This window comes from Marmota monax, unplaced genomic scaffold (assembly GCF_021218885.2).
Source record: "Marmota monax isolate L192 unplaced genomic scaffold, Marmota_monax_Labrador192_F-V1.1 WCK01_AAM20220418_F8-fsc00027, whole genome shotgun sequence".
Lineage (NCBI taxonomy): Eukaryota > Metazoa > Chordata > Mammalia > Rodentia > Sciuridae > Marmota > Marmota monax.
In genome coordinates, this window is record NW_026694617.1 from 18077753 (window position 1) to 18096279 (window position 18527).

General features: G+C 35.9%; 1 protein-coding gene across 2 annotated transcripts in view; it reads right to left on the reverse strand.

The window, feature by feature from the left end:
- Positions 1 to 18527, reverse strand: part of Prkar2b (protein kinase cAMP-dependent type II regulatory subunit beta) — a 94055-nt gene that overhangs the window by 35637 nt on the left and 39891 nt on the right. For both annotated transcript variants that reach the window (XM_046422377.2, XM_046422378.1), the window contains exon 3: positions 1216 to 1268. In XM_046422377.2, the coding sequence (XP_046278333.1) occupies positions 1216 to 1268 (53 nt within the window). The remainder of the gene's footprint in view (positions 1 to 1215; positions 1269 to 18527) is intronic.

The window sequence follows — 18527 nt, forward strand, 5'->3', positions numbered from 1 at the left end:
AGTTGTACGGCTAAATTCTCTTTAATTTAGAGTTTTATTAATTTAAACTGCCTCATCAAACTTACCTTTATTATTATATTTTATCATAATCATTTACTTACAAATATAAAGAATGTGAGCAGTCTTCAAATGCTGCTGGACAGATAGGTATGTGATAGGCACAAGGTAGGGTTTTTTCAGACTTCACAGAGTGGTAAACAGCATGTCACAGATTAGCAAAAATATCTGGATTCCCAGGCTGGGATTTGAGGACTTCATCAGAATAACTGAAGTTCTGGTAGTGAGAAATAATACTTAGCGCTGGGAATCTTCATAGGATCAGGAGTGAAATGAGACTTCAAGATCTTCTGTGTCACAAGTCTCCTGATCTTTCTACCACTGGATTTCATGTGTATTTCAGGGAGCTTCATGATGTAATGACTAGGGACCTACCATCTGATTTTATTTATTAAAACTCAATCTAATTGAAGTAGTTTTCAGAGCTACATAAATAGGTTCTTATTTATACCTTTTAAGGTTAAAGAGAAAAGGGGGATGTTTACAAAGCATGTACTCAAAAAAAATTATTACTTTTCATTTCCAGGCACAGTAATCTCTTATTTAGTTTACTTTTGACTGAATAAATAAAAGAAGAACCAAGTTAAAGGACACAGCTTAAAAACTGCGTCAAACCACACTGGACAAGTTCTTACAAAAACATTAGGGCCTCCAAGAAATCATTTGCTGGGCAAATAATCAACACATAGATTTTTTTTTTTTTTTTAATGGTAACTGCTGTACTGACACCTCCTATGTAATTTTACTGTGACTTGTTTCAGAGTAAGCTTCTATTGTTATCACTAATAGGAACAGCAGGTCTTCCCCAGCATTTTTCTTTACTAGAAGCACTTTCTAAGAAAAATAACATTATCACTATGAGAAAGACAGCTGAAAACATTTTTCATCACCAGGATGTATTTTGCAAAAGAAGTAAAACCAGAAATACAGTGAGCAATATGTTCATCTTTCCTTTTATCCAAAGAGACATATTTTTTGGATAAAAATAATTCTAAAGAATTTGAAACAGAAGTAGGCTATCAGAGGTAAGACTTGAAAATGTAATAATCAAAATAATTCCATTATGTCTCCTGTTAACCTGTATGCCCACTGGCATCTTTTCTATTACTCTTTATATGAATATCAATCGAAAATTAATTCATTCAGTAAATTACATACCCTGGACTCTGCATCATCTTCTTCTTCATCAGGATTATAGGCTTCTGCACATACTATAAATATAAAAACAGACTTTTTAAAGATTTGTTCATTAAAAAACATACTACAATAAATACATCTTTAAAAAACTAATATACAAAAAGTACCATGTTGTAAAAAAAATTAATTCCAGGGCAAGTAGTCTACCCTCTAAAACTGATTTTATAACATAATTTACAAGGAAATTCTTAGAATATAATGCTGTATTTTAAGACATTGACAAGTGCTTTAGCTTTCTTTCATTCAAAGCCTAAATCCTTTTGTCTTCATTCCCAAGGCAAAGAAATGCTTAAAACCTAAAAAGTTACCTTAAAGGACACACTCAAAAAAAGTCCAAGTCTGCTGTGAAATTTTATCAATTTAATCATATTGCTGAACAACTTTCATAAATTATCCATATTCTAACCTTTCAAGAACAATATTACTAATACTTTGCATATTCCCTTCATCTTTATTGTTTATAGTGCATATGCAATTTTAAAACCTGCTTTTTCATTTAACACTATAAGAATTTCACATGTCATCAGAGGCAGTAAATATTGTTTTTAAGGACTGAAGATTATTTATCAACTGCTATAATTAACTACTTCCCTAATGTGGAACATTTAGCTGGCTTTTATTAAAACAACTTTGCAATAAACATCTTCATACATAAATATTTGTCTACATTTCAGATTATGCTGTAGACGTTACTCCCAAGTGCTATTTTGGGGGGCTAAAAGGCATGATAAACTTTAGGGCATATTTATCATCATATTTCTTCCAGGGGGGTTGGACCCACCCATTATCCTACAAAGAATGTGTAAAAAGGCTTCTTGAACTCTACCACAAAATTAGATGTTACTGTTTATAATCTTCACCAATTTAAAAAAAAGGATTTAAGTTTTTCAAAATTATTAAATCTGACTCGTCTGGCATGCGCGGGGCACTGGGTTCGATCCTCAGCACCACATAAAATAAAAATAAAGATGTTGTGCCCACCAAAACCTGAAAAATAAATATTAAAAAATTCTCTCTCTCTCTTAAAAAAAAATGGCTCCTCTTTAAAAAAAATATTAAATCTGAACAATTACCTAGTGTTTATAGGCTGACCATATTTCCTCCTTTGTCTTTGTCCATGGGGGAATATTTGGTTTCCTTTTCAAATTAACTAGTTTCTTAATCCAATGTTAACTGTTATATGAATTGTTTTATCCAATTTGCTTTTTAATGAGTTTTACAATGTTTTTATAGATCATGCATGTATGTTTTTAACATAGTGACATCTATTGAGGAATAAAATGCCCCAGTATGACTTAAACCCAACATTAAATATTATAGGAGTACCTCCTTCTTTTGAGATTGGACACCATTTTCTTATTTGCAAACCTGAAGATCTGCTACTTGCTTTTTCTTTAGATTTTTGTTTGAAACTACGTCTTTTTACATTTATTCTTTGGTCCACAGGGTATTTATTCTATCATGAATATAGAAACTGAGGAACAAAGGATAGGTGAAAGGCTGACAAATATCTTCCCAGGGACCTCAGTATGGTATCAGGAGTGTTATCATCAGTCAGTAGCATCATCACCATTATTACTATAAAATCTGTCTTTGGCTCTCTTTTCTCCATGTACCTGGCTACGAACAGTGGTTCTCAGCCAGGTTCAATTTTTCCCTCCACAGAGGACATCTAGTAATAATGTCTGGAAACATTTTGATTGTTACACCTGTGGAGGGGTGAATCTTCTGGCATTGAAGTCAGGGATGCTACTAAATATCTTACCATGCACACACTGTACAGTCCATACTCCTCCACCCCCCAAAAAAGCATTATCTGACCCCAAATGTCAATAGCACTGAGGCAGAAACCCTGACCTAATGTATATTATCTTACTCAATCTCACAACCCTATAGTCGATGATAATGTCATCATTTGACAGAAGAACGACTACAGCATACAGAGGCCAAGGTCACACAACTTTATAAGTAACAAGACCTGGGGCTGGGGATATGGCTTAAGTGGTAGCGCGCTCGCCTGGCATGCGTGAGGCACTGGGTTCGATCCTCAGCACCACATAAACATAAAAAAAATAAAGATAAGTAACAAGACCCATTTCTGATCCAAGATTGCCTGACTCAAGACTCCAAAACCCTTGCTCTCAACCCCTGTTGTACACTTGAATGCTCTGGTGAATTGACCAGAACAATGCCTGGACTTCAGCCTGATATCTCAGAAATCCAGCAGAAGCAGACCTGTCTCTCAGGAGCGGGCTCACAGGAAAGACCCTCACTGATGCATGTAACCAGAATGCCAATTTAATAACTAACTTCCAGGATGAAGTATGGAGTCAGCATGACCAGCCAATTCTCTCTCTGCAGGAAAATCAAAGAAGCAGCCAAGTCACAATTAAAAGATTGCTTGATGAGAAGGAAATAGGGAGTTAGAGGGTTTGTCAAATAAATTGAATGACTAATGGTATAAGGCTGAACAGCCTAAGGCGTCACACACACAATACAGATGGTCCTGCTACTGTGGCCAGGAACTGTAACTGGGCTAGCCACAACTCTACAGAGGGCACGAGGAAATCTACGTCTAAAGTGTGGCTCTGTAACTTTCTGTCCCCATGCATGACCAACTTCACAGGCAGGACTGCTACAGAATTTGTAGGGCCCAGTGCAAACAGAAAATATGGGCCCATGTTCAAAAACTTACGACTTTCCAGAGGACAATAACAGCAGAGAATTAAGCCAAATGCAGAGCCTGATGAGTATGAGGCCCATGAAGGTGGCCCAGTTCACATGACCAACACATTCAACAAGGTGACATTTTATATATATTCTCTGACCCATTAGTATTGATCTGAAATTTTAATTCACAGAAAGATCCTAATTCTCTAATTTCTAAACTTCTAGCCACTAAGTTCTGACTAAAAATCATATACAGTAGGAATCTATTATTTTCCAAATAGTTTACTAGCTGTCCCACTGTTGTGTGTTACATAATAACCCTCTAATTTGTGATACCTACTTTATCACAGAGTATGTATGTTTGTGTCTGGATTGTTTTATTAAACCATTTATTGTTCCAGTACTATAAGGACTTAATTCTAGGCCTTTATATGTTGCAATTATTTTCCTAGATTGGAATTCACCTCCTATAGCCAAATCAACATAAAGCACTTAGAGTTGTACTAAGTTGCCAGAGAGCCTTATAACTCCTTATAGTCAAAACTGTTTTCCTCTAATTGGAACCATTTCCCTACATTCTCCTTTCCAAACCATCTCTCATCTCCAGTTCCAACTAAAAAGTCAGATCAAGAGTGTATCTTGGGCCGGGGATGTAGCACAGTAGAACACTTGCCTAGCATACATGAAGTCCTAGGGCTCAATCCCTAGCATTGAGGGAAATGAAAGAGTCACATCTTGACCTCTCACTTACACAAAGTTAATTTATGAAACTCCACTTCTGTGCTCCTCCTTTGCATTCACCCAACACAGTGAGTAGAGCTCATTATTATCACTTACCATATTGCACTCTTCCAACATGTTACAATGTGTTTGCCTCTCCAGGCTGGGACTTGCAGCCCTTCAGGGACTTACAGTATGCCCTTGTTTATCTCTTATTCCCCTAGCACTGACATGGCACATTGCCTGGCTCAATGCACATTTGAATGAATGGCTGACCAATGAACAAACAAGAAAATTCTTGAGGACAGAGATGATATCTCTTTTTAATGTCTCACAATAATGTATCTGTATACAGACTCTCAGACACATGGAATGAAAGCATGCATGCATGCATGCATGCATGAATGAATGAATGAGTGACAAGTTGCTCTTTGTTAAAATACCCTACACTTTTTGTTCATGAAATGGGGACTGAGAGGATGAGTGAAACTGAGGGTCTTCTGTGTTTTCAAAAAGGGCCCAGCACAGAGGTTAGGAGTTCTGTAAATATTTGTGCAACAGATAAAATGAATGACAGGCTCTATGTCTGGATGTCTGGTCAAACTAAAGTGTTCAGATAACTTGTTCTGCCCTGTATTCTTTCTGAAATGTTTTTGCCCTGTATCTTCTAGGCAATCTGAAATTTAGTTTGAAACTATATATTTCATTCTTTAGCAATTAAATAGTAGTAAGAGACAGAGCCCTATTCTTTAAGTAAACTCTATATCAAAGTTTTACTGTTATGCCGTGCATATGTGTATTCAGATACTGGTTTTTTAGAATAGTCCAAAAATTTAAGCAGATTCCCACATTGCAGACAGAGTAATATGTACTGGTATAGCCAACTGTCACAGATTGCAGAACAGACAGGAAAGTAAGAACTATATTGACTTTGCATCTTGTGGGACTTGGCCCTCAATCTTTTCATGCACTATATATAAATAGTGTGGTAGACAAAGGGTTATGCCAACTCCCAGAGTTTTCCACTAAGAACATGCTTCATTTTGTTGCTAATGGTTGAAAAGCAGTGCAGTCAAAGTAACTTTGCACTCCTCAAGTATATATAATCCTAGTGGCAATCTAGCTAGCAAAGAAAAAAGGAACCAGACTAAACTCTATAAGCCCCTGGGTCTTCAACTCTGACACATTCTTTACACACAGCATACCCTCCATAAATATTTATTAAAAGAATAAAAGACAAATTTATAAAGACTTTACACAAAGTTTAGAGGTCTTCTATCTAGCCCCAAACTGAATTCTATACCAATATATAAAAGTGACTTCTCCAGTGCTTTCAATACACTAGGACTTTAGCATACTTATTTAAATAATAATCAGCTTAAAATAAAGTGATTATAAAAGCACAGGTGTGTGAACAACAGACTCAATATAGTTAAACTTAACTTATTAAAGTGGAAATACCCTCCTACACAAAGGAAAAAATTACCTTTTATAAACAAGAGTTTAAGGCATACATCTCACCAAAGAAAATGGTTCTTAGGGGGCAAAAAAAAATGTAACTCACTTTTTTTTGGTATAAAGTACAAATACACATTAAATACATAGATATGCAGTCTATCTGTGGTGGTAAAATTTTATTGGGACAATTAGTAGAAATAATGTCTAAAAAGAGTGAGGGAGAGTGATAATTCAAAAAAGACCAAGGAACTCTGGTATAAAAACACAGTAGTTACAGCTAGTGAAGGAGGGGGCACCATGAGGCCAGCAGGCTTCCTCTCCCCTGTTCATTCATATTTCGGCCCAGGTAATTTGATATAAATCTAGTCTCACCCATTCGCAATGATCTTAAACTTGAATTCACACAATAGGGACATTTAGAGAAAATGCCCCAAACATGGAAGTTTACATTTTGATCTTAAATCACATTCAAGCAGAAGTCTTCACAGGAAAATTTATTTGTTCTTTAAAAAAAAAAAAAATGTTGTGCTTTTTTTTTTTTTAATATGGGAAGAACACAAAGAATAAAGGAATGTTACATAAATATGTAAATGATCAAATAAGAGATTGGATGGGATTTCATAAACAAATTCTCTTCTTGTACATTACATGTTACCTTAAATGTTATAAATGTATACCATATGTAAAACATGTTTTAGCCGAGAAAGTGAGATGGAAATAGAACCATCATGATAGCATCAGTGTCATAATGGAGGTACCTGCGAGGAGAAAGGAGTCACTAGAGGAATGGAGGAGAGAAGGAGGCTTCCCAGTGAGGGAGACTCCTAAATAGCTAAGGAACAAAGGGAAGAAGTTCACTGAGAAAAGGAGAAAGCCTTTTGTTCCCCACTGTATTCTTAGCACAAAGAACGGTAATAAATGGCACACAGTAAATGTTAACAAAATGGTGGAAGAAATTATTATTATTTATTTGGTGAGAGATGTCCTTTCCTTACTCTTGGACATACAGAAACTGCACATCAGGTTAGACTGGCTTGACAACAGGAACAGGCCGTCCTCAAATCTCAGTGACTCTAAACCAAGTAAGTCTATTTCTTGCTCACATGGTATGTCCATCTTAGGACAGTGGTACTTTGTTCCATGTGGTCTTTAATGAGGGCTGCAGGTTGACAGAGCCTCCACAGTCTGGAATGCCACCAATCCCTAAGGCAGTGACAAACTGCTCCTTGGCTCCGAACATTTCTGCCTGGAAGTGATTTGTGCCTCTTCTGCCAAGAAGGAATATATATCACATTTCACTGGCTATGTGACATCCCCATTCCCAACTGAGAGGAAATGGGGAAATGCACTCTTACCATGACTATACCAGGTAAGAAACCCAGCATACTAAACCAGCTGATGGCCCTCACCCAAGGTGTCTCTCTACCCACCCCCTACCACAGGCTTAGAAGGAAGACTGAAATCACCTTCACAATTTACATAAAAATGGGAAAGGGCTGGAGGCCTAGCTTGGTGGTAGAGTGTTTGCCTAGCATGTGTAAGGCCCTTGATTCAATCCCATAAAAAATAAAAATTAAAATTAAAAAATTTTAATTTTTAAAAAGGTTAAAAAAAAATCTTAACCTATAAATATAGAATAAGGCTGTCCTATAAGTTCTGACCAGAATTATTAAAATTTTCTTAAAACTGTCTCTCCAATTTTAATATCTAGTTACTTAATTTATAATAATATTTTACTACTTCCTGCATGAAAATATTAACTTCTTAAAAATCCACCGTTACTGACTACATTTTAACTACAAAAAGAGCAATATAAATGTATTCTTTAGCTATCCTGCAGAAATTTTGGCATCTTTTCATTAAATAGTACCTAAGTGAATGGTGAATTCCCAGATCACCTATGTTTATGTCAGCAGACTTTTACTATAAAGATTTTAGCCAAAGATTTTAGCATTTACCTTTATGACCCTGTCTGGATGAGATGATAGAAATATTTTCCTCTGAATCTATAATATTCTGCCTTTTCCCCCCAAGTTACCAATGGCACTTTAAGAATCAGCCATCCACAAACCACCTTCTGTTTCCCTATAAAACTCTGTTTTAAACATTCATACTCAGGTAGATCCTAAATCACCTCAGATACAGAATTATAATTCTAAAAAAATTCCTCAAAACTTTTTTCTTGTAATTTCCTCTATATCATATTCTATTGTGTCCTAACATGTTAAATACGTCAAGTATTTTACTATACTGCCACAATCTCAAAACTATGATTTTTCATGCCATTTAACAGGAGACGTATTCATAATGAAACTACAAAATTGGCTGATTCCCTTTTAAGATTATATGTTTCCAAAGACAATTTCCTCTACATATATACCACTCCTCTTTTAAGTGACTGCATAATCAAGAATCACTGACAACTCACAAATAAACTGTCACATTCGGAACACTATTGGGATAAGCGTTGCTAAAAAATACATAATGAGTGCAATAGAAAGCTTCAAACAAGTAAGATTTTGCTTATCGTGTGCTATTTTCCTATTATTAAAGCTAAATAAGCCAAAACATTTCAAATTTTGTTTTTAAAAAGAGGTCTCCAAAGGAAAAACAAAAGTCATAGATATTTGTTAAGTAAATTTTTATTCCAACAGGTTTAAAACTGGTTACTTAGCATGTCTACTCCATCACTGGCTCTCTTCCCAATATGTTTTCTTCCTATCACATGCTCTACACGTATGCATTCAGGCTATAAAACATCAACCACTCCTTTAAATAACAAATTTATTTACAGCATGGCACATGAAGAGAACAAAGCATTCAACAGGTTCACAGAAAGAATTCCAGCAATATGGGACATTTCTAAGAGCATGATTCCAATGTTCAAATATCATGAAAAGCTTTGGGGATTATAAGAGGAAAGGACATAAGGACCTTCACTTCCTTTCACAATGAAACAGAGCTCTGTAACTCCCAGTGCTCTTTATAAAAAGCTGTAAGAAAATTAACCACAAGAAAAGACAGATGCATGTAACCTGGGAACCTAATTTCTGGGTATGTTATAAGTACTCTTCAAAGTAAAGCAAACATTGTTTTAGAGTAAAAATACACAAATGATAAAGAGTAAGATAAACAATATAGCAAAAAGAGCCTGAAGAACAAATGAGGAGACTATATTCAGAGAAGCATTAATTTTTTAAAGCCTATGTTATGTATTTTCTACTAATCATCAGAATTCAAGAATGATATTCTCCAGAACATGGTTAAGCAGCAGACAGAGCAAATGGATCAATTTGTACTGGGGAACAGTACTGCAATAGGAATTGTATTTGCATCTTGCTGAAAATGGTCCAATGAAGATTTCTGAGCATTGTATTGGATGAATATTGTGCATTTTAAGAAATTAATAGCCAAGGACAAATAAAAATGAATTCTGATTCTTTGGTTTAAATACCAACAGACAGTTTTCCAAGAGTATGTGCAAATACTCTGAATATTCAAATGCTGTGATCATCTCATGGCATTTATTTTGTTGGGTCTGAAACCTTTAATTAAATTACATATAAATATTAGCTGATAGTAAACAATATAGCCACATTCACCAAAATACAATTTTGCCCTTCAAATATATAGTAAAATTACATTTAAGGCTTTTGAAATATTTTATTTATTTAGTGTTTGTGAGACTAACGGTGCCTAACATACATGTATGAGAGAATTATAGGAACAGAAACACTACAGATATTCTTGTAATTTACTAATAAATTTTCAGAACAAGTATCATTTAACCGGATTGTTCTAGGATAGGAAATTTGGACTGAAACATAACCAGGATTATGGGCTTAATAGTTTAGTAAATTCCTAGCTTTCAAAGTGAGAAATAGAACTACCAGATATGAGTATTAGGGAAATATGTTTTCATCAAGCATCTCCATGTGATTATTAGAAGTCTAGTAAGAATTTTGATGCTATTAAATTATTACCCAATTATGACAGTAGGCAGCATATTAATTTCCAAAGACTCACAATATAGAACACATTGAAAAGAAAATGCAATTCAGTCTGGTTTATTCATTATTTAAAGTCAAAAGAAATAAATCCATCTAACCTAATAGGATTTTCTTCCTGAAGAAAAGACATACTTCCATTATTTAAAGGAGAACACATCAGACTTTTCTCATGCATATTTTCTTTGAATTTAAACCACACAATCTCTTGAAAAATGCTTTAAACTTATAAGATTTGGTGAACATTTTCTCTGTTATTAGATTATTTATCTAAAACATAATTTTCAAATAGCCACACTGAAATCTATAGATATAAATATGAATAGATATTTATTTTAATTATTGATAGATATATTAATTATTAATATATATTAAATATTAATAGATTTATTTTAATTATCCCTTGTTGATAATTCAGATTTTCTTTACACTATTATTTCTTCTGATCAGGGTCTGAATCAAGATTTGTCAGGTGGTAAATGACAAATGAGATTTGAATTTAAAGTTATATGATGATTAACAAGATGAGATATAAAAGTAAACTAAAATACTAAACATTTTTAAGTCTAATAAATTAGCAAACTTGTTATTTTTGGGGGGGAGTGGGTAATCATAGATTGAACTCAGGTGCACTCGACCACAGAGCCATATCCCCAGCCCTATTTTGTATTTTATTTAGAGACAAGGTCTCACTGAGTTGCTTAGCACCTCACCATTACTGAGGCTGGCTTTGAACTCCATCCTCCTGCCTCAGCCCCCTGAGCTGCTGGGATTACAGGCCTGTGCCACCCCGCCCTGAGAAGATGAATTGTTTAAATGTACTTTGTCATAACTGCTGGTAAAACTCTAAACAGGATGGGGGTAGAAATGGAGAGATCAGTTTGGAAATGTTATTAAAAGCTCTGGAAATTTTCATGTTTAATTCAGCAAGTGTTTTTTAAGTAATTTTGTCTGAAGAAATGACAGTTGAAAAAGAAAGAAATCTAAATTTCCAGCAATAAACAATAAATTAAGATATATATCTACATATACTATTGATATTTATGCAACCATTTAAAAATAATTTCTACAGGAATATATAATGATAAAGAAAATGTTATCAAATCATGCTAAGTTTTTTTTTCTTGTTTAAAGCAGTTTTCAAGATAGGTGCATGATATGAACACAGAAAATATGCATGAAAAAAGTCTGACAGAATAGATACAGACATTTACACAGTTAGCTGCTGCAGGATAGTAAGACTGATTACTCTTGTTTTCTTTTTGTGCCTTCCACAGTTTTCCTCATTTTCATCAAGAATGTACTATGCTTATAATCAGAAATAAAGGAATTAAAAAAAGAGAGAGATGATCACAAAACTCCTAAACATTCATGTCTCAAAGGGAGAATGGTTGTAAAATTCCCTGAAACATTCACATCTCAAATGCTAAAAGGGATTAAAAGCATAAAAGGGCTTCTTGCTAATAATCAATCTTTTAAGAAAATCTATCTAATCCTTTTTCAAAATTAGCTTAAATTTAATACTTCCTAAAAACAATTCATTACTAACAGAATCAAGATGTTAAAATTTCTTAAAAACAGTTCTGAACAATATCTCATTAGCAATGCTATGGGTAAAACTAAAAACTCTACTTATAGTAAAAAAATTCACATATAAGAGAATAAGGGGTGAGGTTATAGCTCATCGGTAGAGTGTGCGCTTAGCATGTGCAAAGCTCTGGGCTCAATCTTCAGTAACAAAAAGACAAAATGTCTACCTCAATCTTGTAATAATATGTGGCCTTTTCTCCACCTTGCAGACTTGAAAACCATCTCCCTCCACCCCTCCCCCACACCTCCACCCCACTTTTGGTACAAGGATTGAGCCACTGAGTCCTTTTTATTTTTTATTTGAGAGGGTCTCATGAAATTGCCCAGGCTGGGCTTGAACGTGAAATCTTCCTGCTCCGGCCTCCTCTTGTAACTGGGATTATGGACCATCCATCACCACAGCCAGCTCTTAAAAACCATATTCAGAAGTATACTAGTACCACAGAGTGAAGAGTATGGTAAATCCTTCCTACCAAAAACAAAGACAAAACTACACCAAAAAAAAAAAAAAAAAAAAAAATCAGGGCTCTGGAAATCAACCAAAGGGATACAATAAATTAAGAAGAAATTAATCATGAAAAACCACCAACTTTCAGGAGTCTATGGCATTCCTGCCCAGGGCTGCTATCCTTCACCTTGAGCTTGGCCAGCATGGTGGTTCTACTAGCTCTGCTGCAGAGGAGGCTAACTGGGTTCAGAGAACACCACACACTCAACAACAACCACCCTGCCCTGCAGCACTGCTGGTTACAGTGACCTGGGTCAAAGACAAGCAGGGAGGCTAGGAGCTCAGACAGCCTACTGCTGTGCTCCTGGCTATAGCAAGCAAGACCCCCAAACTAACCAGAAATTTAGCAGAAAGCGAGACAGTCATGGATGCTTGATAAGTTCTCCAAGCATCCATGGTTGCCTGGAAGGCTGTGCAGTATATGCAGGAGAGACTGGCCAGGACCCAAGCCATTCCTTTCTCCAGCTGTCCATGAGGATATAGCATATGCACAGGAGATATGAGATGGCTTGGCAAAAAGTAAAAGCAAGGGCATACTTGAAATCTGCCTGAAATTTCAATGTCTCCAAATTCACACAAAATCCATCAGCTCTAGATATAGTATAACCTCTGACCAATCACTGACCGCCAAGTCAGACAGACACAGTGAACCCAGAGAAGCCAAAATTAAGAAAAACAAACCAACAAAAATCAGAGATATCAGCAGCCATATACCATGGCAGAGACACACAACACACAGATACAGCACAGGCAAATTACCAAAAAAGAAAAAAAAAAATGCAATGATTTGAACAGGAAGGAATTTAGAATCTAGAACTGCTACCATATATATCCAAAATGTCCAATTCTCAGCAAACTTATAAGACACACAAAGAAACAAGAAGTGCGACTCATACTCAGAAAAAAGCAGCCAGCATAAATTGTCTCTAACTAGACTTGTCTAGTCTTTTTTGATTGTTTGTTTCAAAAAGACTATTACAACATGTTGAAAGAGGTAAAGGAAACCATGTTTAATCAATTAAGAATAATGATCATGACTCAACAAATAAGACTCAACAAAGAGACGAAAATTATGAAAAAAAAAGAATCAAATGGAAATTCTGAAGTTTAAAGAGTACAACCAAGATAAAAAAAAAATTGACTAGGTTGGCTCAACAGATTTGAGTTGGCAGAAGAAAGAACCAAGGAACCTAAAGACAGTTCAGTAGAAATTATTTAATTTGATCAACAAAGAGAAAAAGAATAATAATAAAGCATTTCAGAGACCTGTGAAACTACATCGAGCACACTAGCCAGTGTGTGATAGCAGTTGCACGAAAAAGGAAATGGGCAGAAAAAAATTGTCATAGATGATAGCCAACAACATTTCAAATTATATGAAAATACTACTCTACAAATCCAAGAAGCTCAATGAACCTCAGCATAGAATAAAGACAATGAAATCCATATCTAAACATTTTTGAGTCTAACTGCCATACGTCAAATCCAGAGAAAATCTTCAAAGCAGAAAAGATGATATATCTCCAACACAGAACAATAGAACAGTAACTAATCTCATCAGAAACAAGGGACCTCAGAAGGCAGTGAGATGATGTCTATAAATAGCTGACAGAAAAAAAATCATCCACGAATTTTATATCTAACAAAACTATCCTTTAAAATGAAGGTGAAATGAACTCATTCCCAGGTAAACAAGCACTGAGAGATGTACCTAAAGAGAAATTTTTAAAAATCTTTCAAGCTAAAAGGAAATGACACCAGATTGAAACTCAAATCAACAGGAAAAAATGAAAAACACCAGAAAGAGTAAATATGGTAGAAAATATTTGCAGCTTATGTATCTAATAAGGGACTAACAGCCAGAGAAAAGAACTCCTATAACTCAACAATAGAAAAACAAGCAACCTAATTAAAAAATGGGCATAGGACTTAAATCAATATTTCTCCAAAGATATATAAATTGTCAATAAGCACATGAAAAGATATTTAGCACATCACTAATCATTAGGGAAAGGCAAATCAAAACAACACTGCAACACCACCTCACATTCCTTAGGTTGGTTACTATTTAAAAATCCAGAAAAATAATAAGTGCTAGTTAGGATGTGGAAAAACTGGAATCCTTGTGCATTGCTGGTAGGGATATAAAATCATACAGGTACAGTGGAAAACAGTATGACATTCCCTCAGAAACTTAAACACAGAATTGCCATATGATCCAATAATTCTGCTTATGAATATATATACCCCAAAGAACTGAAAACAGGGCCCCAAAAGGCATTTGTACATCCATTTTCATAGCAGCACTATTCACAATAGTCAAAAGGTGGAAGAAATCCAAGTGCAAAATCAACAGATGAATGGATAAACAAAATGCAGTATGTACTCACAAAGGCATACTATTCACTCCTCAAGAGGAAGGAAATTCTACCACATGTGAACCTTGAAGACACTAAGCCAAAATAAGCCAGTCACAATGGGACACATATTGTACAAGTCCACTTATACGAGGTACCTAAAGTACTCAAATGTAGAGACAGAAAGTGGAATGGTGGTGCTGCCAGGGGTCAAAGGGAATGAGGAGTTAAGTGTTTTTTTTTTTTTTTTCCTTAGTTGTTAATAGATCTTTATTTTATTTAATTATTTGTGGTGCTGCGAATCGAACCCAGTGCCTCACACATGCCAGGTAAGTGCGCTACCGCTGAGCCACGTCCCAGCTTGAGGAGTTGACTTTGAATGGGTGCAGAGTTTCACCTTGTGAAGGTGAAAAACTGTGGATGCATGGTGGTGGCTGTTGCACAACAAGGTGAATGTATGTAGTTACCACACAACCGGAAACTTTAAAAAATGGTTAAAATGGTAAATTTTATATTATGTTAAAAAGTAATAAATTTTTAAGATGTTTTAAGTGATAAATATGTGAGTAAATATAAGGCTCTATAAATGTATTTTTGCTACTCTCTTTAAAAGACAATATTCACCAACAATAATTATAACATTAAATTATTGGTTTTTAACATAGGTAACGTACAGTCAGTAACCATACAAAGGAAGAGTCTGATCACTGTATGCATCTATGCTCTGGAAGAGAGCCTCTCCTCTCAACTGCTTCCTAGAAAATAATCCAGAGAAAAGGGACAGGAAGGACTATAAGGACCTATTTTGAAACTTCATGATCCCATCCTGATCATCCTGAAGATGATACATCTACTAATTTCACTCTCTGAAAAAAAAATTATTGGCTCCCAATGCAGAATAAAACCTATTGTGGCTTTCACAGGTCCCTCCCCAGAGATCTGATCCAGACCTCAGTTTAGTGTGTCTCCTCTTACTATCTCATAAGACAGCCCAGGTACTTGAGCCTTGTTAGACCATTCACTACTCCCTGAGCACCATAGCACCTTACATGACTTACTCTTCTGGAAATCTATTCTTTCCACTATTAAACCTACCCTTCCCTCAAAGCTCTGCTCAAATGCCATATCCTCCCTGACACTTTCCCCCAAATACACCAGTTAGGATTAAATACTCCCTTCTAGGCTGAAACAGAATGCACCTTATTTACCTCTCTATTTCCGTGGAATCTCATCTTCTGTGAGGGTCTAAATTCTAAACATGGTATGAAACAAAAATCTCCTATGGCCAATTTTACTCCTGAAAAATCCCATAGGTTACTGGAGATGGACATGTGGTCCCAGACGTCCAAAAAAGTGGACTTTTCTCTTCACCATAAAACTAATTTTTCTCCTGTTGAGCACTAGAGATAACTGCTAGCTTACATTTAGCAGTCTCACTGTATGGGAAATGGGCATCTTGAAACCCAAGAACACTCATGCTCCAAGAGTCAAGCAGGAACCTAACAAGCCTGCAGGAAAGGTTGTTTCTCACCCCACCTCACACTCGTGGGGCACAAGCTCACTAAGCAGAATTCAGACATGGCTCCTCTGCACTTGTGCTGTGTGTGGAGTATTTACAGGTGAAGCAAGTAGCTGACATTCATGATGTGACTCTGCCATGCTGTTCCTGAGGACTTGGGTACAAGCTATATCTTCCTTACCTCTAACAATCTCAAAGAGTGCATACAATGCTGTCTTGCAAATAGTGAGTGAGAAGTAAATGTTTCTTAATTTAACTGAAATGATAGCACAATCCAAGAGAGATAAAGACATCTCTTCTACAGTTATAAAGTACCATCATTTTACAAACAAACATTTTTGCCTGAAGATCTGACATCTTACAAATGAGAAACTCTCACAATTCCAGAAAAATCATGCAATCTGATTTTTAAGATGCAATTATTTGGCCAGGAATAGTGGTGCACACATGTAATCCTAGCTACCCTCTGGAGGCTGAGACAAGAGGATCGCAAATTCAAAGCCAGGTCTGTCATCCTTTCCCAGTAACAGCCTGAGACACTTAGGAAGAACTTCTCTTAAAAATTAAAAAAAAAACTAATGGACCAGGGATGCTGCTCAGGGGTAAAACACCACTGGGTTCAATCCCCAATACCTAATATTAAGAAACCAGGTGGGGGCTAGGATTATAGCTCAGTGGTGGAGTGCTTGCCTAGCACGTATGAGGCACAGTGTTTGATCCTCAGCACAACATAAAAATAAATAAATAAAGAGCCGGGGTTGTGGCTCAGTGGTGGAGCTCTTGCCTAGAATGTGTGAGGCACTGGGTTTGATCCTCAGAACCACATAAAAAAATAAACAAACAGAAATAACACTATCTTAAAAAAATAAAGTATCCCTCTAGAACTAAAAATATTAAAAGAAATACTTTGTAACATGTAAGATGACAGTGACCTTCAGCATCTGACTTTATGTCTTTAAAACTTGTGGTACAAATGTAAAGTATCATTTGGGAAATTTTCCATCAGTAACTAGATGAACACATATGTAAGATAACTGCCCCATTCTTTAAAGCCAAGTGACATTTGTCATTCTATGTGAAGTACTGTTCTCTCATAAACAGTAATGTTTCTTAACGGAAAAAGACATCCAAATGGGTCACCTACAGCAGCACAGGGCAGGTGGTCAAACAGGTGACTTGAGTTTTCCTGCAGAAGGAGCTCAGGACTTATCAGCTATCTTTTATTTGCAAATATGCTGAGTAGACTGCAGATGTCCCCTCAGGCTGGAAATTCAGTAGGCCAAGAGACATAACTACCGATGACAAAGATAGATTCAGGGCTTCTTCAGGGCAGCCAATCTGAACTAATAATCAGCTAGCAGACGTGATTCTAATAATCACACACTGGTCAGCCAAAATTAGTCCCAGGCACAGTGAGGATTTCTGAGCCCTGTCCCAAAGCAGACCCCAGATGGGCAAATGCAACAACTCCAGATCAATTCAGGATGGCTAGACCTCTTCCTGGGATACTGGGGTGCCTGAATCAGAGGGAAGGTGAGGTCTAGTTCTTTCTGGCAGCTACTACTATAAAATGCAGAGCTGTGCTGGTCATTATTCCCACGGCAGCCTAAAGCAAGAGAGAATCAGGCCAGAGATGGAAAGTGTTAAAAAAAACCAGTTCCAGTGGCTCCCAAAGCCCAGTGGTACTCCAGCTTGGTGATTTTGTGAGAACCACACACCCACTACATCTCAACAGACTTTGCTTCATTAATTGAATTCATATGAGATTCACTTAAAGTCAGAAAGAATTCAAGAGTTAAGAAGAACACTAGTTGACAAAGAGCAAGACAAGAAGGAAAACAGATAATAAAGGTTCGACAAATTATCCACAATAACCAAGAATAAAACCACAGAACAGTCATTAATAAGGAAGTAGTATTTGCAAAATAACAAATTTAAACTCCAGTGACCAATCAATGGAATTAAAACCACAAAAACTGGATAATGCATGACCCAGGGTGCGTGCGTGTTCTGTCGAGAGTACCCACCAGGATCTGTTTTTCAGTGATTTTAATATAAGAATATAAAGATAATGGGCAATATTATCTATCAAAAATTCTACCAAATTTTGCTAAACAAATGAAGAAATTTGCCAAGCAAATAAGACTGGTCTTATGTCTTCGATTTAGTTTTTGTGTCCCATGGATTTCAGAACCATTCCATCTATCTATCTATCTATACACATATATATTTAATTGTAGTTGGTTATAATATCTTTAATTAATTTATTTATTTTTATGTGGTGCTGAGGATCAAACCCAGGGCCTTGCCTGTGCTAGGCAAGTGCTCTACCACTGAGCCACAACCCCAGCATCCCCATTTACTTTTAGTAAATGAATGTAACCTGCAAATAATTCAATTCTGACCTAATAAGATTTTGTTTGCCATATGTAAAACGCTCTGAA